Source organism: Mus pahari, chromosome 9, assembly GCF_900095145.1.
Source record: "Mus pahari chromosome 9, PAHARI_EIJ_v1.1, whole genome shotgun sequence".
NCBI classification, from domain to species: domain Eukaryota; kingdom Metazoa; phylum Chordata; class Mammalia; order Rodentia; family Muridae; genus Mus; species Mus pahari.
In genome coordinates this window covers 34,866,126-34,890,024 of record NC_034598.1, presented here as the reverse complement: position 1 = coordinate 34,890,024, position 23,899 = coordinate 34,866,126, and the positions used below count along the sequence as shown (strand labels likewise).

At 43.9% G+C, this 23,899-nt stretch overlaps 1 protein-coding gene across 21 annotated transcripts in view; it reads right to left on the bottom strand.

Annotated features, from left to right (window-relative positions):
* Positions 1–23,899, bottom strand: part of Ank3 (ankyrin 3) — a 484,298-nt gene that overhangs the window by 205,810 nt on the left and 254,589 nt on the right. For 11 of the 21 annotated variants that reach the window (XM_029542115.1, XM_029542123.1, XM_029542116.1 and 8 more), the window contains exons 2-7: positions 13,537–13,638; positions 13,104–13,202; positions 12,831–12,929; positions 7,382–7,480; positions 1,202–1,387; positions 506–529 (exon numbers count right to left, since the gene is read on the bottom strand). In XM_029542115.1, the coding sequence (XP_029397975.1) occupies positions 506–529; positions 1,202–1,387; positions 7,382–7,480; positions 12,831–12,929; positions 13,104–13,202; positions 13,537–13,638 (609 nt within the window). The remainder of the gene's footprint in view (positions 1–505; positions 530–1,201; positions 1,388–7,381; positions 7,481–12,830; positions 12,930–13,103; positions 13,203–13,536; positions 13,639–23,899) is intronic. The other 10 variants (XM_021205641.2, XM_021205642.2, XM_021205643.2 and 7 more) reach the window with 1 other exon arrangement.

The following is a 23,899-nucleotide window of genomic DNA, read 5'->3' as shown; positions in this document are numbered from 1 at the left end:
AGCAAGCTTCTTAGTCATGCTAGCCATCTCTGCCTCTCAGGTTACACCGTTCTGAGAAACTCTCCTGTTGCTGACACCACGGAGGGTAAGGTGTCATGCAGAACCCCCTAAAGACTGAGTCCCGGAGGAGTGGAGCGACAGGGGTGTCTGCAGCTTTAGGTACAGCCGATAAGCATCACAAGTGTCAGAGGCCTTCGTCTCTGTAACAATACTCATAAGGTATTTCGAGGATTCCTAAATCTTCCTTCCCAATGCCGAGTTCAGCTGCAGAAAGCCCTGGCCATTCACCTGCTGTCTGCTCTCGCACATGCTCCTTCAGGGCCAAGGGATGGGTGAAGCAGGATTCTAGCCTACAGAAGGCAAGGCAAAGAAGGAGGGGCGGGGGTGGGCGGGATGAAGCAGCAAACCTAGGAGATGGAAAGCGATGAAGCAGATCCCGATTATACAAAAATAAAAACAAAACAACAAAAAACAAAAAAAAACGGAGACAGATACATAAATATACCTCAGTTGCTCTATTCACCACCATCTAGGTTAACACATTGGGAGGCAAAGAGGAGGAAAAAATGAACGGTTAGTTCACTCGGTGACGTGGACGGCAGGAAGCTCATGGCAGCTACGGGATGAAGATGGAAGCTAAGGTGGAAGGGGGTCGGGTGCAGGAAGAAAGCTAGACTCCACAAAGAACGGTACACAGAGATTTAGTCCATCGCCCCATTTCCCCCTATGGACTTCCAAGCAAGACTATGGGAGTCTTCGGCTGTGGCTCTTTCCCCCAAGGCAAGCTTTCCAGAGCGCATGCGCCCTGGCTGCGCTGCCTATCACTGTAGTGGAAGTTTGCACACACGGCCACTAGCACTTTATAACGTGGCTCTCATGTTTGACCTGCACTGTTCAATACATCCCTTCATGAAACCGGAAGGGAAGAAACCGTAGAAGCATGGAAATCCTTTTCTTTGGAAGTTGCCTCCCTTTTGGCATGCATAAGATACCACAGCACGGACAGCGTTCTCTGGCTTCTCAGGCTGAGGCACGGGGTGACAGCGTGGGCTGGCATGGCAACCATGTTTTCATCCCTTTCAGAGATCTCCTATTTCTTTTGACACAAGCTTGCCAGGAGGGAGACCTGGTGTCCCCGAAGGTTGCCCGCGTGATTTAAGACAACGATGTAAAAGGCTGATGCGATCGAGCTGGGCCCTACCTTTGACTCCACGTCTGCGTTGGTGTCATTCTGCAGGAGCAGAGCTGCTGCCTTGGTGTCATCTTTCCTGGCTGCGATGTGGAGGGCTGGGAGGCGCACTTTCCCCTTCGTGTCGTTCTCGAGCAGGAGGGACACGACTTGGTCGTGACCTTGTTGCAGAGCCACGGCCAATGGCGTGAAGCCGTCCTGCAAACAGGATTTGTCAAGATCAGTCAGGTGGATCCGTTCTTAGGATTCTGTTATCAAATCAGGGATGGCCAAGGACCAGTTTTTGTTTAGGGTTTAGCAGATTTAAAAGCACATGAGCACATACCCATTACTTAGTTACTTCTATAATTAACACGTGTGTGTGTGTGTGTGTGTGTGTGTGTATGTATGTGTGTGTGTGTATACACAAAACAACACACACACATATTTAAAAAATTAAAAAAAGAAATTTCTGTTTATGAATTTTTTCCTTTCCAAGGTTATTAATTACACACTAGTTGGAAGAAATTTAAAATATGTAAAGGTGCTATGTAAATAGAAATGATGTCCAAATGTCAGTATACATAAAGCAATCTTATGAAACAGTATTGTCAAGTTCAGATTTTAAATGAGTTGTGAACTTCCTCATCTATACTTTAAAGATGGGGTGAGGACTCATTATGACCTAGCCTATGTCTGGAGTGTGGCTGTCACCATATTAAGAAAGGTCTATGTGATAGGCTCTTGGCTTCTCTAAGCAGTGAGGGGAATTACTCAGCAATCACATAGTACCTAACTTTAATAGTTTGTTATCTCAACTGTGTGCATTTATGGGGATGATATGATGTTGTGACTTAGGAATACAATGGAATCACGCAATTAAGGTACTAAGCATATACACCACCTCCAATGCCTAATACTCTCCTAGTGAGAACATTAGAAATGCATTCTTCCAGCAATTCTGGTCCACACGACAAGCTGCAATAGTCACCATGCCGTGTACCAGATCCCCACACGCTGTAAGCCTTCCTTCTGTATGACACACGGACTCTTTGCCCAAAACTTCCCCCTGTTCCCCACCGCTGAACCAAGGATGCCTGTACTTCCGGGAGTTCAGTGAAATGTAATTCCAGAATCTATCTGGATGTACATGTAGATCCTGTGCATTCTGTGTTTACGCTAAGTTCCCTGGGACTTGACAAAGAGGAGACAGGTATTCATTCCACAGAGCTTTGTTAAATGATGCCTGGTGTAGTGTTGCTGAGCAGAGGGGGAAGCACCCCAACATCTCACATGGTACTTCTACCATGGCTTCATTTCTACAGACCCAAAGGAACGCTAAAGGTGATTTTTATTGGTGAACAGATGGGCAAGTTTTCTCATCATTTTTACTGTGGTCATGGTTCTTTCTATAGTCCTCTGGTGCGGATATGTCAGTAGAGCATCAGTGAGGCCGAGGAGGGAGCTAGGGACCTGAACACTAATGAAGACATTCATCATTCGCTCCTTTGCTGGGAAATTGATAAAAGCCCCCACCGTTGCTGGACTGAATCCATACTGCCATTTCATATTCAAGGATTGCATAATATCAGACAAGGACTCTCAGGGACATTTCTGCGCAGTCTCTTCCTGTGTGGATCCTATCCACGCGTTTCACCACTAAGTGAGGGTGGGTGCAGGAATTCCTACTCAATCTCTCCCTTCCCGAGACCAATACTTCCTTGTGATTCCATTATCGAATCAGGAGGCGATGGGACGGCCTCTCTTTCTTCTTTGTATTTGGTTCCCACCTCCAGTCCCTTTCTATAGGCTCTGGCTACCCACTTCTCTCAATTATACTACCCAAGAAAATAAGGAGGAAAAGGGTACTTCTATAATTTTTAGTGAGACAGCAAGCAGGATGGAACCCAGATAACAGCAACATGAAATCACAGCTTCATCCATATGTCCATGCAGTGTAGAGTACAGTATAATATAATTCAAAAAAGATTACTTCTTTATCTTTTAATATAAGATTATATATATATATGAATGTATTTATGTTAATGTATTTTTAATGGATATGAGATTACTCATTATATACATGAGGGTCTATGCAAGGGTCATTTTCATAAGCACCCCAGCGCACTCATCTATGCAAAGACATGATGGATGGAGCAAGCATTTATCTCTAGAGGAAAATGTAGAGTTTTTCTTTTCATTGTATTTTGTGATGGAAACGGTACAGGTGAGTTAAACTTGGGGTCCAGCGCACACCAGGCACTGCTGCCTGCTCCATCCAGAAACACCACGCATTTGTCTTGAGGATGCATGTGATGACAGAACATCTGTATGAAGAGTCAGCTCTGCACCCTGCTGAAAACCTTGAAGCAGGGTCGGAGTAGGTCTGTTTTGAGCCTTAGCAGAGAGCTCTGTCTTCACTGGTCCAAACTGTGAGCCACAGGGCTCAGGCATCAGGAAGGACTTTGCACTAGAAACCCCCCACCAACCCCCCACCCACCCCCGCACAGCAGATAATCCGAATAGTACCAATAAGATCGTGCTTCTAGCATAAGCCAATTAAGGACCCAGCGACCCTCCCCCCCCCCCACTCTGAGGTGTTAATGGCTAAACTTTGAGGCTCTGGTTTTTGCTTGACTTCTCAAGAGAAGTCAAGTCAGAAAGGAAGTGGGGGCCCAACTTCTTGAGAAAAGAGCTTGGCCCCAGTGGGTATCGGCCACATCATCACCATCAACACGGTATCACTGTTGCGTGGTGGGAGTGATGCTAACCAAGGGTTTAATGACTGCTTGTGGTGAGACAACCAAATCTAACCTCATGCTTCTGAGTGGTGAAACACAAAATGGAGCAAGGACTGCAAAAGATGCCATGTGCAGAGCGTAGAAATGAGAAGAATGCCTCCTAAGCACAACCACCCGAAACCCTTGAGCCCTGAGCATCGCCAAGAAGAGAGACGAGAAAAAGAGATTCGGCCTGTAAATTAGTCATTTTAAAATCCAGTTTAAAAATCTGCTATTTAGCCTACCCTTCAGCTGCCTTCCCGACATGGAGTTGTGTCTAAGGGACGCTAATAAGGATAGCTAATCGGAAAGCAACTTGGCATCTCGAATGGCTTACAAACAAATTGATTCTCTTTGGGTCTCTGACGCTAAAAGAATAGGAAGAAACTGTTCACCTGGAAGACCAACTGTCTGTGGCCAATCAGATCTCATCTAGATAGACTGTGAGGGCAACACACATAAATACACTGATGTGACTTGTATTAAAAGATAGGGGTCTCTGCTTTATTGCCTGTTGCATGAAACTAAAAAAACGGTATAGCAGGAAAGAGCCTTAGAAAGTAGTCAGCTGTTTGTCCAAAGGCGGATGAGTCAGCTGACTGAACGCAGCCACCGAATGTGTGCTCATAGTCTGTTTAACTGGGTGTCATGGCACACACATGCCTTTCCAGTTGCTTCATGTTCCATTTGTCCAGCCCTTCTGTGCAGAATAGGCGTGCTTGCCACGGAGACAGGACCTCTACTTTGGGATAGTCTTAACCATGAAATCATGCTTCATGCAAGATATGGAAATTCTAGTGTTTGCGTTTTGATAATTTAATCTTAATGAGCCCTACCATGACCTAAAAAAAACAAAAAACAAAGAAAACAAAAACAAAAACAAAAACCCTAACAAATAATAAGATAAAATTTGTGTTGGTTAGGTTTTTGTTTTTTGTTTTTGGTTTTTTGTCAAGTTGACACAAGCAAATGTTATCCGAGAAGAGAAGCCTCAATTAAGAAGTGCCTTCGTCAGATTGGCCGATTGACAAGTCTGTGCGAGCGCCTTCTTGATTCATGCTTGATGTGGGAGGGCCCAGCCCACTGAGCTGGTGGTCCTGGGCTGTGTAAGGAAGTTGGCTGAGCAAGCCCTGGGGAGTAAGCCAGCTATCAGCTTTCCTCTATGGCTTCAGAGTCAGCTCCTGCCTCCAGGTTCCTGTCCTGATTTTCCTCTGTGACAGACTATACGTATGAGGGGAAGTGTACTCTATTCCCCTTACAATGCTTTTGGCCATGGTCTTTAATCACAGAAAGAAGAAAGAAAAACAAACTAAGACAAAGTTAAATTCCTAAAAGATAACACTTACTACCCCTTTATTATTTTTTTTAAAAAGATATATTTATTTTTATTTTAGGTGTATTGCCTGCTCTGTTTGCACATGTATTATGAACCATGTGCATGCAGTACCCACAAAAGTCAGCAGAGGGCATCAGATCCCCCTGAAACTGGAGTTATAGGTGATCATGAGTCACCTTGTGGGTCCTGGGACCACTACCTGGGTCCTCTGAAAGAGCAGGCAGTGATGCTAACCACACAGCCATCTCTCCAGCTCAAAGTAACCATTTCTTAGCTAGATCTAAGAATAGATTCTCATGATGAAGTCCCAGGCAGAAGGGAAGGGTGCAGAGTGAGGTCTGAGGCGGTGATAAGAATATACCCGCTGTGGACACATTGCTCCGCTCATTTTCAATAATGTTCGGTAGCATGCCGTCAGATGGGCAGACCAACATTTATTGATGAGTGCTCCATCGGTGCATACTTAGGCTTCGTTCAGTTTTTAGAAACTGTTCTGATGAGTTACACAAACAGTCCTGCATACTATTCTTATATTCTTTATCTGTAACAAAAAGTGTGGGCATTTCTTCTAAGCTCTGCCTCACAGTTACCTGGCAATGGCCAGGTGTGCCTGACTCACTATAAAAGGGGCTGCTTGCCCTCTCCTCATTCTCTCTTGCTCTTCTTACTTTCTTTCCCTCTTCCCCCTGTCCTTTCTCTCCCCATTTCCCTCCCCTTGTCCTTCCACGTGTTCATAGCTGGCCTCTACCTCCCTCCCTCTCTCTCCCTCTTCTTCCCCCCCCTTCCTTCCCCTCTCTCTGTTTCTACTGCCTCCACAACTCCCCTCCTCATACCCTAAATAAACTCTATTCTGTACTATGCTGTTCTGTGGCTGGTACCTCAGGGGAAAGGGATGCCTCAGCATGGGCCCCCAGAGGTGTCCCCCCACCCACCATACCACACCTCCACCAAACATATCCCTGACTTCTTTTTCTTTTTCTTTTTCTTTTTCTTTTTTTATAAAACACAACAAGAAGTCTTTCCACAAATGAAACAATTGTTAACTTTTGGAGGCCACCAGGTGCTCAGCACCTGCGCTGCACCTGCTCCCCACCTGCGCCACACCTGCTTATCAATTGCAACAATGTTGTAGGGTAGCTCCAGTTTCCTCTCCACCACTTTTTGCCATTTAAACTTGAGTCCCAAAGTCTGGATCTTCATCACCTGATAAGAGTTCATGTCCCATTGGTCATCTTCTGTATGAACTGCCTCTTCCTTTATTTGCTGGGCTTTCAAGAAGGCATAAACTCAAAGGCTGAATGAGAAACATCCAGTCTCCCATACCCTTCCTTCTTTCCTGTGCCACTTAGAAGCCACACCAGCCTCCTGGCCAGAGTGGTGGCTTTGTGGTGAACTAACCGACTATCGACTAGAGTTCATTATTGAATTAAAAGTGAAGAATGTGCAAGTATCAGCCCTTTACTATTAGCAACAGATTTCAAGTGATATGTTTGATCAATGATGACAGTGCCCACTGTTAGATTAAAAATCTATATTTCTTAATACAGCACCAGATACTTACATCATTTTTATTTTTAAAGTAATTTTTCTATTCAATAATGTAGAAGATATTCCCCTCAACAAATACCACTGTTATTGGGTAGTTAAATGTGTGTAATAGTCTTATTTGGAAGTATGGATTAAGCATAATTAGTTAACTTCATATATATATATATATATATATATATATATATTCAATTATTGTAATTAGTCTAACACTAATCTGGAAAAACCCCACATTTATGGTTATTATTCATTAAAACAACGGTTGCCTTGGAGGCAAGATTATTAAGAAGCAAAAATTATTATTAATAAAATATGTTAAGAATTGAAATGATAGCTTAATTATAGGGTAGACCAGGAACTTGTGTAGATAAAGAATATCTGTACAATGAGAGAACTTTCAAAGATTAAAAATAGAGTTTATAGGGCATCTCATAAAAAAAGTCAACACGTTAAACACTCCACAACAATGGTAAGAAAATTCTTAGCTCTGGGCTTACAAAAAAGCCTTTCGAACACATGGGCTCAATTACGAAAGAACAGACCGTGCCTCACCTCTGTGGCCAGGCTTTGGCTGGCGCCATTGTCCAGAAGAAACCTGACGACTTCCAGGTGGTTCTCCTGGGCCGCCATATACAACGGTGTGAAGCCATTCTGCAAAAGAAGAAAACAAGAGTCCTGTGAGCTGCTCTGCCGAGCTGGCACTGAGCATGCGCGTTCCGAGCGGTGCTTGCACGAAATGACGTCGATAATCCTTCATTGCAAACACTTGAGTCATTAGAGAACCGAGAGCAGCAGCCCGTACCACTGTCATTATTTAAGTGTATGTAATTCACGATCATAATCACAATTAGACTGCTAGTCACACGAAGGTAGGGTTAGTATTCACAGTCAATAGTCTTAAAGAAACTTGTAGCAATTTATGCACCGTAGGTGAACAAGCCTACTTGTGTTATCTATCGTCAACTGTGTTTGAGGTACTACCGTACTAGCTGCTGCAAGGATACAGAGGAAAATGGATTCAGCTGTTATCCTCCAAGCATCAATCATTGATTGCAAAGAAAGATGTACTGTTTTCATATAAAAAGAGGCATTTCAGAGAGATCCAGCTTGGGAAGGAAATTATTTTAACTTTAAATTACTTCAATCATATGACAGATGTTATTTCACAAACCAAAGAAAGACATGCGTGCAAAATAGCATGGCCGGGCACAACTGTTTCCCAAAACTACTTCCCCCTTCCTTTTCTTTGGAGATAAGTTCTCATGTACCCTAGGTTGGCCTAGAATCTACTACATAGCTGAGGCTAGCCTTAAACTTCCAATCCTTTTCCTCCCGAGTGCTGAGGTCACAGGCGTGTTATCCCACTGTGCCTGGCTCCCCCTTTGGCTCAGGGCTTGTGATGGGTTGTATATGCATGGCCCAGAGAGTAGCACTATTAGGGGGTGTGGCCTTATTGGAGTGGGTGTGTCACTGTGAGTATGGGCTACAAGACCCTCATCCTAGCTGCCTGGAAGTCAGTATTCTGCTAGCAGCCTTCAGATGAAGATGTGGAACTCTCAGCTTCTCCTGCACCATGTCTGCCTGGATGTAGCCATGCTCCCACCTTGATGATAATGGACTGCACCTCTGAATCTGTAAGCCAGCCCTAATTAAATGTTGTTCTTATGAGAGTTGCCGTGGTCATGGTGTCTGATCACAACAGCAAAACCCTAAGACAGAGCTTCTTGCCTTTCTAACACTAAGACCAGAGGAACTGGTCTTTTCCAAAAGTGACATTCCTGGTCCTGTTCACATATTTTTGATTCCTAAAAGTATGTGTTTATTGACACTGAATTGTCACTCCATAAAACTCATCCTTATAAAATATACAGTTCAGTGCTCACAGAAGTGGGATGAGAGCCTTGTTGGGCAAGAACCACTGTGAAATGCTGCCCCACTAATCCCTCACCCTGCACCTGTTGGTACCAATTTTTGACATCTGCCTTTCTCTATAGCTTTGGCAACCACCCATCTCTGTCCTGTGTCTGTGGCTTTGTTTATTTCAGACATTTCATATGAATGAGATCACGCAATATGCAGCCCTGAAGGGTCTTACTCTCTTTCTGCTATCTGGGTGGATGAAATGTTTTTGTGCTTCCCTCTCTTAAAAGAATGTTCCAGTTTCAATACCAAATGCCCCCTTCAGGGATTATGGTTGAAGACTTGATTCCTATTTAAATATTCAGAGAGCCTTGGGAAGACATTGGATCATGAGATTTCTAATGTAATTAGTGGGTGAACCCATTACAGATCTGTATTTGATGGCATTCTTGGGAGGTGGTGTAGAATGTCTCGGTAGGGTCTGTTGTGTTTTATAGCAAGCAGTTGCCAGGTAACTGTTGGGCGGAGCCTAGAAGGAACCCTAACAGGGTATGGTGAGAGGAAGCAGGCCATTGGAGGGTGTACCTTGGCTCTTTCTAATTTCATTCTGATTTATGGTTACCTAGGGTGAGCAGCTAGGACCTGTATTGGCTGGACCTGTATTGGCAGACAAATGGGTCTGCTTCTCGCTGATGATGTTGTAGACATGTAGATGAGCTATCTTTGTTTGCCTTTTAGTTTTCTCTCCTGTACTGTGTTCTCCCTAGTCCCCACCAGCAACCATCAAGGGATGTTGTTAAGGGCTTTTATTCTTTGGCTCTGGCTAGGTTCTCCCGCCTTCTACTCCAATGATCAACTTCCCAGAACTTTCTGTCTCCTCCTGAGCCTTCTGTTCTCAAAGGTCCCCACATCCAAAGCCAATAAACTCTTCAGAAACTTCTTTTGCTCTCTTAATCCAAGTAATTCCAATTATCTAATATACATATTATCTATCAATAAAGAATCTACAAGTATCTTTTGAAGAGACTGACTAAAAAAATCTTGCCATTAAACTAGCCCCGAGGCCTAAGGCACCTCCCACGACTCACGGTCTCACCATGGGGCAGCCTGTAAACTACCAAACAACAACAACATAAAATGTAGGGCTGGAGAGATGGCTCAGCCAGGAAAAGCTCATCTCACAACCAAAATAAAGTGAAACAAAACAAAACAATACAAAACCCTAGACTTGTAGTTATAATGCCCAAATGCACAAGAACAGGATTCCAATGCTGGCCTGTGTCATTGTTATTAAGGTTCAAGAAGCAGAGAGGGAGGACAGTGTTTGAGCTGTAAATAAATAAATAATACATAATACATAAAAAGATTCAAGGAGGAGAAGGGATTCCTGTTTCTTTTTAAAGATTGTAAGGAAATATATTATTATTTGTGTGTGTATGTGTGTGCACACATGTATGCGCTTACATGTGCATGTTTGCATGGGAAGGTTGAGGGTCAGTTTGTAAGAGTCAAGTTCTCTCTCTCCACCATGCGGGTCCTGGGGCTGAACTGAGGTCTTCAGCCTCAGCAGGAGGTACCTTTCTGACATTTGAAGAAGAAAGAGTTTATAGGTGAATTTTCACTTAGAAACCTACCACCCTCCCTCCTTCTCTCCCTCCCCACCTCTCCCCCTTCCCAGTCTAGAACTCAGGATCCTTCTACCTCAGCCTCCCACATGCTGAGATTTCAAGCATGCTCCTGCACACCAGTCTATCTTTCTTGAGTGTGAACATTTCCATGTTTTAGGTGTTGGTGCATGAATAAAATCCCCACTTAAAGAAACATTTTCTTTATTTTTAAGACAGAGTTTTATGTAGCCATCACGCACAGTTTATGTGATGCTGGGATTGAACACGGGGCTCTACGCATGCTTAGCAAACGCTCTGCCCTTTGAGCTACAGCGTCTTCTTCCAGGCCATTGCTGACTTTTAGGCTACGTAAGTTCCTGCTTAAGAATTGTTCTGAAGCACGGTCATCTCACTGTTCCTTCTAGCCACAGCATGGCTCAGGAGGCACACAAGGTCAGGTTTCCAGATGGAGGAGTGTGTGTGTATGTGTGTGTGTGTGTGTGTGTGTGTGTGTGTGTGTGTGTGTGTGACGGGGATCCCTGGGCACAGCTGCGAGGAGAGGGACTTCACAGGCTCCATTCTTTCTCCTACGGCATCATCAGTGTGGAATGTGTGTAAATTGAAATTAAAACGGATTTGGGCTTCATTCATCTCGACCACAGCTTTCCCACTTACTGATGGCAGGTTTATAGCTACGGCTGCCCTCAGACATAATCAGGAATGTGTGCAGGATTTGAAGGAGATATTCTGATTGGAAACGGATTTAAGACTCATCCTACTATCTCATCGCTCACTGCTTGCTGCTCACTGTGTTTCAGTAGACAAAACTGCAGCAATGTTTTTTTTGGGGGGGGAGGGGGGAAGTCTGATGTAGGCCATTGAGATGGCTCACCAGGTGAAAGCGTTTGCTGTTAATCCTGACAACCTGAGTTGGATCCCTGGGACTCACAAGTGGGAGGGAAGAACTGACGTGACCACTTTGTCATCTGGCTTCCATGTGTACACCCTAGCTTACACCTGGCTTCTCCCCCCATAAAAATAAATGTAACCAAAAGAAAATATTTAAAGCACACATTTCTCATTTTCTTTTGTAGTTGGCTTGTTAATATCTGAAAGTATGTTTGCTAAACTTTAATTTCATATTGCTCCTTTCTGGAAAAAGCATGTTTGTTCAAAATGAACTTCTCAAAGACAACGGAACAAGGGGAGCGAATGATGGAGGGACCCTGCAGTTGCGAGCAGAGTGTGTTGACTTCCCTGACATTGATGGTCATTAGGGTGGAAGCTCTTACACTGATGCTCTTAGTCATCATGAGACTGCAGATGCCTCGGGCGGAGGAGAGTCATCAACCAAAGATACCCAAAGACAACGAGCCCAGCACACTTAACAGGGAGACCAAAAAGCCATCGGGAAACTAAATAAAAAATAAAGTGTGCTTTGGGTCATTGTGAGACTGAGTGAGACAATTACCTCCAAGCCCGATGACCAGAGTTCAAGCCTCAGGACACACATGGTGGAAGGAGAGATCGGACTCCCCAAGGTTGTCCTCTGGCCTCCACCAGAGAGCAAACACACACATACACATGATAAATAAGTATAATAGTTTTATTGTAATATAAAGGCTGTGTGTGTCTTTCACTCAGGAATTAAATGGTCAAATGTGGAGTAGAAATCCTGGATTGGAATTTAAAATGTCTACAACAGGCCTCTGTGGATTCTGCTGCCTTACAAGATGTCTGATTTGCTGCACAGCCTTTGATGGATGCCACGCTAATGTCAATGAGTGGATGATGAGTATCTGCCATTTTAAACCAGTAAAGTACAAAAGCTGTTTTTTTTTTCTTTTAGATTCAAAGACAAAGATTAAGACAGTAGGTAGTCTATGGTACTTTTTCTAGGACCTCATATGACTGTCTACAGAGATGATAGGAGGACTTATTCAGCACAAATAGTCAAACATTTTAAAGTTTGGGGCATTTTAAAATTTCTGTTTTTCTTTCTTTTGCTTTGCATTTTATTTGTCTCAGAAAACAACAATTCTATCTTTCTCAGTAAAGATGGATTAAGCAGTCACATACCCCCCAGCCCCCCTGCCACCCCCAGTGCCCAACTAATTAAGTACCATGTACCCGGAAAATCCAGAATTTCTTCTTATTTATATATTTCCTCATTTAACATGTAAACTAGCAACATTGAGAGTGGACCCAAGTTAGATGTCATCATAAAATAGTGTAAGAGACCCCATTTCGAACATCTGCTGAACATTTGTGTGTGACTGCCGGTCATAGCCTTTTGTAGAGTGAGCTGTCAGTCATGGCCTTTCACAGGTGGACCATGGTTGAAAATTCTACCTCTTGCAACTCAAATTGTAAATGAAGATACATTTAAACTCCAGGAACTCTCATAACTACTTGATAAAACAGGCCTGTAAGAGATGTGCCCTTAGCTGACCTGTAACTCATCAAACGCTTGGTCCAGAAGTCTTATTGGTAAATAACAGTCAAAATCCTTTTCAATAGGGTTGTAAATTCACCTGAGATTGTGCGTTGACATTCGCTCCGTTCGTAACCAAGACCTTGACCACTTCTGCTTGCCCAGCCAAAGATGCGATGTGTAAGGCTGTGTTTCCTTTCTGTGGAATGAGAGGGAAGACACATGAGCTCCTAGTTCAATGCCTCTGTGAGGCACAGATGATAAAGCTGAAGAGCAAGCAGCTCATGAGAATGGTATTCTTCTTCATACAGAGGGTTGACCCTTTACAGACCAGGACAAGTGTCACCTAAGGCACCAAGCCCATGGCACTGACCTTTGTGGCTGCATCGACATTGGCTTCCCTCTGCAGCAGCTCAGAGACCACTTCCACGTGGCCTTCTTTGGAAGCAAGATGGAGCGCATTTAATCCATTCTGATGGGAAGAGAAAGGAGAGTGAACTGAAAACAGGGTTCTCAACAGCCTGCCACCTGTTCCTCAGTTAGCCCCCTACTGGAGTCCCCCAAGTGAGCACAGCACGGGAATGTGGAGCAGAAATAAAATGTGAAAACTAGGGAGGGTGGCCCATTACTATCAGTCATTGGTCACCAAATGGCATCCCTTTGATGGAGACTAATTGGACAACATTGAGCGGACAAAATTTAACAACGAAACCAACCTCTTGAGAAGTGGAGAAGGATCTTGCCAAATAGCTAATGGAAGCTTTAAGGAGCCTGCGAGTTTTAACGAAAATACAACCACAACGGACCTGGTTACAGATGTTGACGTCCACTCCATTCTTGATGTAGTCAAGGGCCTTTTCCAGGTGCCCTGCCCGAGCTGCTCTTAAGTAACTTGCGTTGGCATCAGACTAAGAAGAAAGAAGAAAAAGCATTGTGGTGACAAAGCTGGCTAATGTGCCCCATGTACAGGTACCCAGCCATACCCAGCCAATGGCACAAAACGGGAGGAAAGCACTGGGCTGTCTTATCTGGAAACACTGTAACATTTTCTAATAAGTCAAAGGAATAGGGAAAACTCTTTGGCCCAGAAATTTACAGCACTGGCTGTTCTTACATAGGACTCAGGTTTGATTCTCAGCACCCACAAAGTGGTTCACAACCATCTGTTACAGTTTTAGGGGATCCAATGCCTTTTTCTGGTCTCTGTGGGTGTCAGGCACACAGGAAGCATACACACATATGGACACACAGGCAAACACTCACACACACTCATTAAAAAAAGTTCCAAGCACACCAATTTATCCCTTTTGAGATATCCCAACTTATTCTGCATTGCGATTGATAATTTCTCATGAAATGTGACCACCTTAAGTCAATATACAATCTCCAGGGAAAACCGCTCCATCATCACATTATGAAGACCCAGCAGCTGTCTACCAGAAGTTTGCCACCGATTCCATATTCACGGATTCATTGCCACCAGTCTTCCCAAAGCAAGGGGCACATTTCCTGTTCTCACACTGCCACAGCGGGCTGCTAAGTTTTTAGTGGCTAACTTCCTGCCACGGTGCCTATGGGACTCCATCTTGTGTTAAGGGCGTGTCTTTTCCATATAAAAATCATGCAGTCATGGCACAGATTTCCTACATGTTTCCAAGCTAAGTTGAGGCCACAGCCTGAAGAACTCACTCAGGAGAAGCATTCAATAGCTAAACACAGCAGAAAATGAGACAGACGGGTCTCTCTCTGAAAATTTGTGCCTCTGAACACTACCCATTTCTAATGCCAGCAAAGGCTGGGGAAGCCACCAGCATCGAAAAAGGACAACACAGTGCTGGGAAGAAACCTCAGCAAAGATGGGCCTGAAAAATGCAGGAGGGAGCCAGTCAGGTGCATTGCAAGCCAGAGCAGGTTTTCCTAAAACTTCATCCAGAAACATCTTCCCACCAGTTTGAAAGCAACCATGCAGGAAAAGGCTTCTAAGAAGACTGTCTTCTAACTGCATAGGGACCATCTCCTTCAAAGGACCTTGTCAAATATTTCTCCATCTGTGAAGCCTGAACAAGATACTTGGGGCTCCCAATAAACACATCCATTCCACCTGGTGCTGGGCACTCACGACACAAAAGCATAGGTTTTAAAATACCCATCCTTTCCCCACACAGAACCAGAAGCCCCTCTGGAACAAGCAGGGGCAGATTCGGAATGGTGAGCCTGGAAAGCCACCAAGATGGCGGCCTTTCAGAAGTACCCATGGTGGTCTTTCAGGAGTACCCATTCAACCCTTGCACTGTAGCCAAGATGAAGGAAAATTCCAGCCTGCCAAAAGGTCATTGGTTCTATGGCATAAATAAGTGAGCATTGATTTGTTGGGGACCTCCCAAAGAGGGGCCACTGCCCCCAGAAGCCCCATCACCCTCCCCTATGTCACAGTAAACCTCATCCTGGGGGGATATCCCTTAGATGCCATCTTCTTAGAAGCCTCACCACTAGTAACACTTTGATTTGAGTGGCCCTTCTGTGGGGTCCACTCAGCTCACTGTCCAATGCATACCATCTTTGGTCCCACTGACACCCCTTTGGGGATGACTAAACATGTTCCCAGAGCTGCTATCTGTCCAGAGGGCCATTCCTTCTTGGAAAAAGCAGCTGTCAATAAATAAAACGCCTTACTTCAAAACTATAAACTTAAGGAGGTGTCAATCTTGGGCCCTCTTGGGTTTCCATAAACAAGGAAGAGACTGTGTGTGCGTATGACGTCCATCTTTCTATTTCCCTTTAACTAATGGCAACCCGGACAGGTGCCTGTAAAGGTTTTGTGACTGAATCAATACATACATACATTGTATAGAAATAACTAATAATCAACTTTGTTTTTAGAATAATAGAAGAAGCTTTTGTGGCGATAACAGCTGCAGCCATCATGGCTTGAGATTCTGCCATGACACCAAGATAGATACTAGAATTGAAACATAGTGTTGGCTTGAGACTCTGTTATGATGCCAAGACAGATACCGGAAATGAAATTCTGAAACTGTGACGGAGCCAGGGCATTCCAGGGCATTCAGAGAACACTATAGTACTATCAGAAGGTTGATGTCTTAGGGTTCTATTGCTATGAAGAGATACCATGACCACAGCAACTCTTATAAAGGAAAACATTTAATTAGGGCTGGCTTACAGTTTCAGAGGGTCAGTCCATTATCATCATGATGGCAAGTATGACAGTGTGCAGGCAGACATGGTGCTGTAGGAGCTGAGAGTTCTGCATCCGGATCCATAGGCAGCAGGAGGAGACTGTGTGCTGCACTGGGAGTAACTTGAACATAGGAGACCTCAAGGCCCGCCCCCACAGTAACACATTTCCTCCAACAAGGCTACACCTCCTAATAGTGCCACTTCCTTTGGGCAAGAACTCAAATGCAAGAGTCTATTGGGACCATTCTATCAAACCACCACGGTTGGCTTCTTTGCCAATAAGTGAAAGTTACGGATTAATATTCTCCTTTTAACTGTCATACATTGTGCTGGCTACTATGATGTCAACTTATTACCCAAAATAGAATTATCTGAGAAGAGGAAACCTTAGTTGAGAAAAGGGTTCCATAAGATCTAGCTGTAAGGCATTTCTCACTTAGTGACTTATGTGGGAGGGCCCAGCTCATTGTGGGCAGTGCCATCCCTGGGCTGCTCCCGGATTCTATATGAAAGCAGGCTGAGCAAGCCAGGGAGAGCAAGCCAGTAAGTAGCACCCCTCCATGGCCTCTGCATCACCTCCTGCTTCCAGGTTCCTGCCCTGCTTGAGTTCCTGCCCTAGCTTCCGCCAATGAAGTGTAAGCCAAATAAGCCCTTTCTTCCTCTACTTGTCTTACCAAGTCATGGTGTTTTGTTGCAGTAATATAAGCACCAAGGCACACACACACACACATGTCCAACCCAAGGTATATGTATCTGTCCTGTTTGTCTACACATATATAGCTGGGAATCAAGAATACTTTTTTTAAAAAAGAGGCCTGTACAGGTATATAAGGATGGGCTTACTTATTTATTCTGTGGCTTGTCTTTATTCTTAAATAGTACTATATAACAACTACTTTCATAGAATTTACTCGATACTAGTTAGTTTATTGCTAAAATAAAATAAAATCAGATTTTGCATTAAGCACGGGAGCCATTTACACAGGATAGATAACGAGAGACGAGGAGGGGGTGGGGGAGGGAGAGAATGTGTGTGTTAGAATTCAGATCAGTCAAACAATTCACAGGGATTCAAGGAAAAACTGCCGTGTGTAAAAAGCTCTTCTACTGTGGGAAGGTTGGGCTTTGCTAAGTTCAGACAGAGCCAGCTGCACAAGAAAGGCTCGCTGGACAATAACCTCTGACCCTTGTGCCAGTTTGATGGCTTATCGGTGCATACGCATGGAAAGGCTGTGCTGTTGTGCCGACATAGGACCGCCATCAGCTGGCTTGCCCATTTCAGCTGCCAGAGGCAGGAGCTGTTAGCTATGTATGCATTTGGATTCTGACTCCGATAGCTAAAAACTGCAGCTCAGAAGGCTAAAAGGAGGTGTGAGAATTCAAGGGAAAGAGCCTCTGAACTGATTCCAGATTTAAAAAAGATCTGGCAATTCTGTACGTGGCCCATTTTCCTTAAAAAAAAAAAAAAAAAAAAAAAAGTCTTCCCAAGATTCTAAAGCAAAACACACTCAGCCAGTTTGGGACAACTCTCTTTTAATCCTGGATTTCTTTTGTTTTCACCTATCTGAGGTGTGGATGCTCATGAGACTAGTACGGGTCACCAACTGTCTTCCTTCAGATAACACACACGGTCAACCTCTGTTCGAGGGTGCCATACTATTTTGCACTGTGTGTGCTGGATAGTGTCTGTGGGTTTGGCATATCATGACTTTCTAATGTAAAATGTACTTACATACAGCATTTATGTGACATGAGTGGTAAGTAGTCCATCTGGAGCATATGGATTCTATGCATAGGTTCTATGCAAATACTATACCATTTTATATACGGGACTTGGGTACCAAGGACCTTGGGATAGGTGGGGGTGGGTATCTCGGAAACAATGGCCTTTGGACACCACAAGAGGGTCATTCATGATGCCTATGTATATGTAATTTATGTAATGTATATTTATGTAATGTATATGTAATATATATGCAATGTATAGGTAATGTATATGTATCTCAGGAGGCTAGGGTTTTGTTTTCTACTGAAGAAAAATAAACTGTATTGATGACATGCTCTTTAGTAGGGATGGTGAGGCAGTACGGTGGGTTTGCCACCAAGCCTGACAACAGGAGTTCAATACCAACTTCCAGCAGTTGTTGTCTGACTGCCACACATACACAGCAGCAGGTGTGACCCCACCTCAAATAATCAGATAAATATAAAATAAAACCCTTCCAGTGCACACCTCCCAATTGCTTCCTCTACTGACGCTGGTTCTTTTTGAGTCGGCTTATTCACAGCCTCAGAACATCAGGAGGCTCAGGAATGGGCAACAGTTATCTTCCCTGCTCCCAGTGCTTGGTCACGCCCTTACCACTGTCAAAGGAGAGCAACCAGCTTGGAGGGGATAGTTACTGAGGGGAGAAGCCAGAACATAGGAACAAAGACAGCCCTGAAGAAAAATGATAACTCAGGACACAGACAGAGTTAAGTTCAAGGAGCATGTCATTTGCCCCCTCTCAACCATCTGAAGGTGACTCAGTACATCATCCTGCCTTGCATACGTAGCGAGCATCAACTGCCTTCGAGCTGCCACACCACAACTTGGAATGTACAAAGGAGGGAAGGTTTCCCTTCATATCTGTGTCTTCTGCTCTCTTCCAAATCACCTTGTATAGGCAGCAGGGTAGAAAAGCTGGCCCTGAACTTGACGCCATGGCCTGGTAAGCCCATCATAAGCCAAAGATATTGTAAGTTTGGAAAGGATCTATGTAGCCTACCATACATCCTGGGTTTAGCAGGACGGTATCCTAGCAACACAGTATCCTAGCAACACGGTGTCCTGGAAAATTCCCAGTGGTTCACCCTTGTGATCAAGTGTGTTTTAAGAAAGTGTTATAGTGCACGTGGCTAGCCCAGAAAGAAAGACCCCAGGTTGAACATGGTAACTATCATGTTTGCTAATCTTAGGTAGCTTTTTGTAGCATCACAGACATGAAAAATGGCGTTAGGTTATTAACTCTGGATCTCCTGTCGCGCCTATGTATTATTGTTTGCTTGACATTAAGAAGCCCCATATCACTCTATAGTAGGCTTCCTATACCATTTAAACTCTTGTCTCCTCAAATAACCAGGGTTATCCTTAACATAGGGTACAGGCTCGCTCCTTCCTTCCTTCCTGCCTGCCTGCCTGCCTTCCTTCTTTCCTTCCTTCCTCCCTCTCTTTCTCCTTCTATCTTTGTTCCCTTCCCTTCCCTTCCCTTCCCTTCCCTTCCCTTCCCTTCCCTCTTCTCTCTTTCTTTATAATCTTGATGATCTTATCTGAACAATGCCCCTTCATATGTTCTATTTAAAGAGGCATCTAAAGATGGCAGCTCACCATATCCATGGATGGAATTCAGGCGGAAAGAGAAGCCCAGGTCTCCTATGCAGCTAGCCACACAGGTGAGAACACTGCACACATTGACAGGAATCAGAGCTGACTGCAAATGGGCAGACAGCACTGGCTTTCCCTCAGCCGCCCAAAGGAACAACATGAAGCTGAAAAATCTCTTTTGACATAGTTTAAGATCTTGTTTCCTTGGCCCTCCGTTTGGACAGGAAGGGAATAAGGTGTCTCTTGTCAAGAAACTAGCTGCAGGGACCGAAGCACACGTTACTATGAATTAGTTAGGCCTCCTCACCTGCCCTAGGATATTGACGCTATTTAGTAGAGTCCAGTAGCTGCAAAGGACAACAGTTTTCTGAGTACCAGTCTCATTAGTATGCCACACTTCATACCCCTGAAGATATGCTAAGCACCTTGTGAGTGGTCATGTTAATTCGGTTACATCACTGCAACCTACTATAATAGATGCTACTTGGGTAAGCACTTCATAATTGACCCAATTCTTGAAATACTTCTATAAGGTGCTCAAGAAAGCAGAGTGGTGTCCCCTTCAAGATTCATGTCCACTGTATCCTCAGCATATGACCTTATTAGGAAGTAGGAATTTCAGAGACATGTTTGGTTTGATAAGGGCACAGTCAGAATGAGTTCTAAAGCTTAACAAAAAAAGTTAAATAAACAAACAAAGCAAATGTACCAACTTATCATTTTGAAATTACTGATTGGGAGCCCATATTTCTTAGAAATGGCTCTTGGTGATTTTTAAAAATATATTTATTTATTTTATATATGTGAGTGTGCTGTCACTGTCTTCAGACATACCAGAAAAGGGCATTGAATTCCATTACAGATGCTTGTGAGCTACCATGTGGTTGCTGGGAATTGAACGCAGGACCTCTAGAAGAGCAGTCAGTACCCTTAACCACTGAACCATCTCTCCAGCCCCCATCTTGGTGATATTTTATTTAGCACATCTGCCAATGCTGCCATAGCTCAGGAGGAACTTGAGCTTACTTCTGCCAGGCTCTGCCACCCAAGGGAAGTTAGAAAATAAATATTTGCTTTTAGGATTGCTCATCTTCTGGATATACATGTGAATTTTTATCTCAAACTGGTAATGATAGTAGAGATTCCTGAGGGTTACAATCCTCAGGAGGAAACTTTCTTTTCCTTTCGTCTTGTGTAAAATGGAGCCAGGCAGGTTATTCTTGTATTTTCCATTTGACAAGTTTATCTCCTGTCCACTTTGCCATTGCCATTCAATACAAGTACTGTGGGGCTTCTTGATAGAGCAGGGGCCCTGGACATATCCTAGGCTTCGTCCCCTACATTGTGTTCATGCAACTACATGGTTCTTGCTTTCATGTAATGTTTGCCCTCTGCAGTTCTTCAAAAGGATGATTTTTTTGTTGTTGTTCTTTTCTCAAAATTTGGACTTTCTCTGCAGCTGAAAATAAACTCAACTTCTTCCTATCCTCCATCTACTCTGCTGCTTAGCTAGTCAGACCTTGGTATAGGATAACCAGATCACAAATATCAACAACCAACCAACCAACCAATCAACAAACCAGCCCGCCAACCAACCAACCAACCAATCAATCAACCTACCCAACCCAACCAATAAAACACCAGGTACAATAGTTTAATTTGTCATAAGTGTGGAACAATCTTTACACATTCCCAAAACATCACTTTTAGTTTCTATCAAGTCATACCATAGTCACTTTACTGAGGGCCTTCTTTGACAGGGACAGCATGAAGCACTTTTTATATATTATTATAACATGTTACTAATTATATATTCATAGTTATCAGTCATTCTGCTTTAATTTTTAATTAATTAGTTAATGAATTAATTTAGTGTATGTCTGTATGATGTATATGTGGGGGCATTAGAGGGTAGGATGTGTGGGTGTAAGGTCAGAGGACATATTTGTAGAGTTGGTTCTCTCTTTCCACTTCTACATAAGTCTGGGAATTGAACTCAGCTCATCACTGAGCTGCCTTGCTGGCCTGCCAGTCATTTCCTACATATTTAACCAAGAAAAGAATCTTTCCTACAGAAGCCGAAGTTTCACAAGTTGTCCCAGGAAACACAGCCAATAAGCAATCAACAAGAACGGAGATGCAGGATCACAAGCCCACACTGTCCACATCAGTGGCTTTCAAACTGGATCTCCATGGCTCTGAGATTGGGGACTCTGTGCCTTGGTTGTGCCGGGGGAGGTGGGAACCAAAGCTCAGCAAGCCATTCCACATGCCCATCTTCAACTTCAACCCAAAGGCATGTGCTGTGTATGCTTTGACACTGATGTTGAGGAGACACGTCCTTTGACAGAAGCTCTCTGCTCTAACTCAGCATCTCTCATGCATCTGCTTCTAACTCAATGCTTTCTATCCATTCAAAGGAATAATTCCAAAGATCATTTAAAAACCCGCCCCAAACACATGCTTCCGATCTGAGATAAGAAAGGGACACTTTTCCTGAAGGCACCCTAGACAATGTACCATTCCTGGACTGGCCCTCACAGTCCCCTAACGCTGTGGTCTCATCCAGAACCATCTGTCTCCTAACGATGCTTATCAGTCTGCTGCATACCTCCCCCACAAGAAGATTCTACAGCCGACTCACAAATGAAAAGCCTAGGTCCAGCTCAAAGACCCCACAACTGTTATTTCAGATAGACCCCTTGGTCTTGCTGGACCCCCCTACACTATTTTCTCTGTTCTGCTGAAGTACTAGCTGCTCTCCCCCAAGGAGAGACTGCATTCTTATTGACAATTGGTCCTTTTCCTATAGCTCCAGGGTACCATCACACAGAGAATGAGGATTCACAAACAAGCCTGCAGTGATGAGTGGGGAAAGACCTGTTCCCACAACAGACCTGTTCCCGAAACTCAGATCTGTAGCTGGGGAAACCAGAGGAGGAAGCAGTACTTTGGAGGGATGCTTGGTTGGTGGAGAAAAGAAAAGAAAAGAAGATTACTACGTAGGTTCCAGAAGCAGAAAGGACAATCTCTCTGGTAAAGAAGCCCCCCCGAGATAAGAAGCAAAGGGAGATTCAGGGACGTGCTTCAGCGCCTGAGACAGCAGATGTAACTTCATCTGGAAGCTAGGAAGCTGCTCTGAGCTGGTTCTGTTCTGAGGAGAGCCAGCACATAGCCTGTAAATTATCCCAGTTGACAGCCTAAACAACAGAGGACATACTGCCAACCTTCCATGCCTCAAGGTTCCCCTCAACACACACACACACACACACACACACACACACACACACACACACACACACACAAACATTTCCTACCCCAGAGATGAGATGCTCTGACAAAGAAAGCTTAGTTGAGTCTAATGCACATCACAGGGCCAGGGTCTCTGAATCAGTTAATCATTCAAATTCTGCTTTGTCAATATTCACAGGAGACACGAAATTAACCCAGTGTATCCATCAGTGGAGAAACAGATTAAAGAAACATGGTAGGTATACACAATGGGATCCTACTCAGCCATAAAAACACTGCAGTGTAGGCATGTGGATGAATCTGGAGATGTTAAATGAAGTATGACAGGCGGAGAAAGAGACACGCCACATGGCCTCACTCACGTGTGGATTTATTTGAAGCTGATCTTATAGAAGTTGGAAGTAAACTGCTGGTGAGGAGAAGGAGGGGAGTGTTGGGGGATGAATACACATGGCAAGGCTAACCAGCAGTACTATGCAGCACTTAGAAAGCATACATTCTGCCGAGTTACTGGACGGGGAGGGGACTGCCGCTCACACTGAACTGTGTGTCCAGAAGGCTGAAGGAGAGGGTGGGGCATGTTTCCCCCACAGAGATAATGAACGGGTAAGGTGGTCTCTGCAACAGTAACCTTAATGTAGCATTGGACAAGGGCGTAGAACCACGTGCCTACCAAAAATGAAATAAAAATATGGTTATGTGTGCTAACTGATCTGGGAGGAATCATCTGAATGGAAGAGCAAGGAGTGGGAGAGGCATTTTGAATGTGTTTTTAATACACATAGAAGAATATTAAGGTCTCAGCTAGATGTGGTGCACACTGCTCAGGCTCTGCCTCAAAACATACATGTACACACACATGCACACACACACACACACACACACACACATATATATATATATATGTATATATATACATAGATATAGATATGGATAGATAGAGATATTAAATCTTAGGTCCCAAATAAATATTTAGCTTTTAAAACTATTTCAAAATTAACATGACCTCACCTTCCCTCACCCTTTTTATGGCTCATTTTCCAAAGACAAAAATTATATGAAGACACTAAGGATAGGGGCCTTTTCTGACGGTGCCAAACTTTATTGATGAATAAAATAACAGATGTATAAATTGTTCTTATCCAAGAGAGGCCTTACAGAGTAGGGCAGCCTGCTTAGGAAAACTTCCGAAGTCATTTACCGCTCTGAAACATAAGCAGAGCCACGCTGCAGAAGGGTTCACGAATGTGGACTAATGCTTATTTAGAAATGTGATGTCCTTCATCAAACACAAGTTGAGTGCCTTGAGACTCCGTCCTTCTGTGATCAAGGCTTTGGGGTCAGGTGCGGATCAG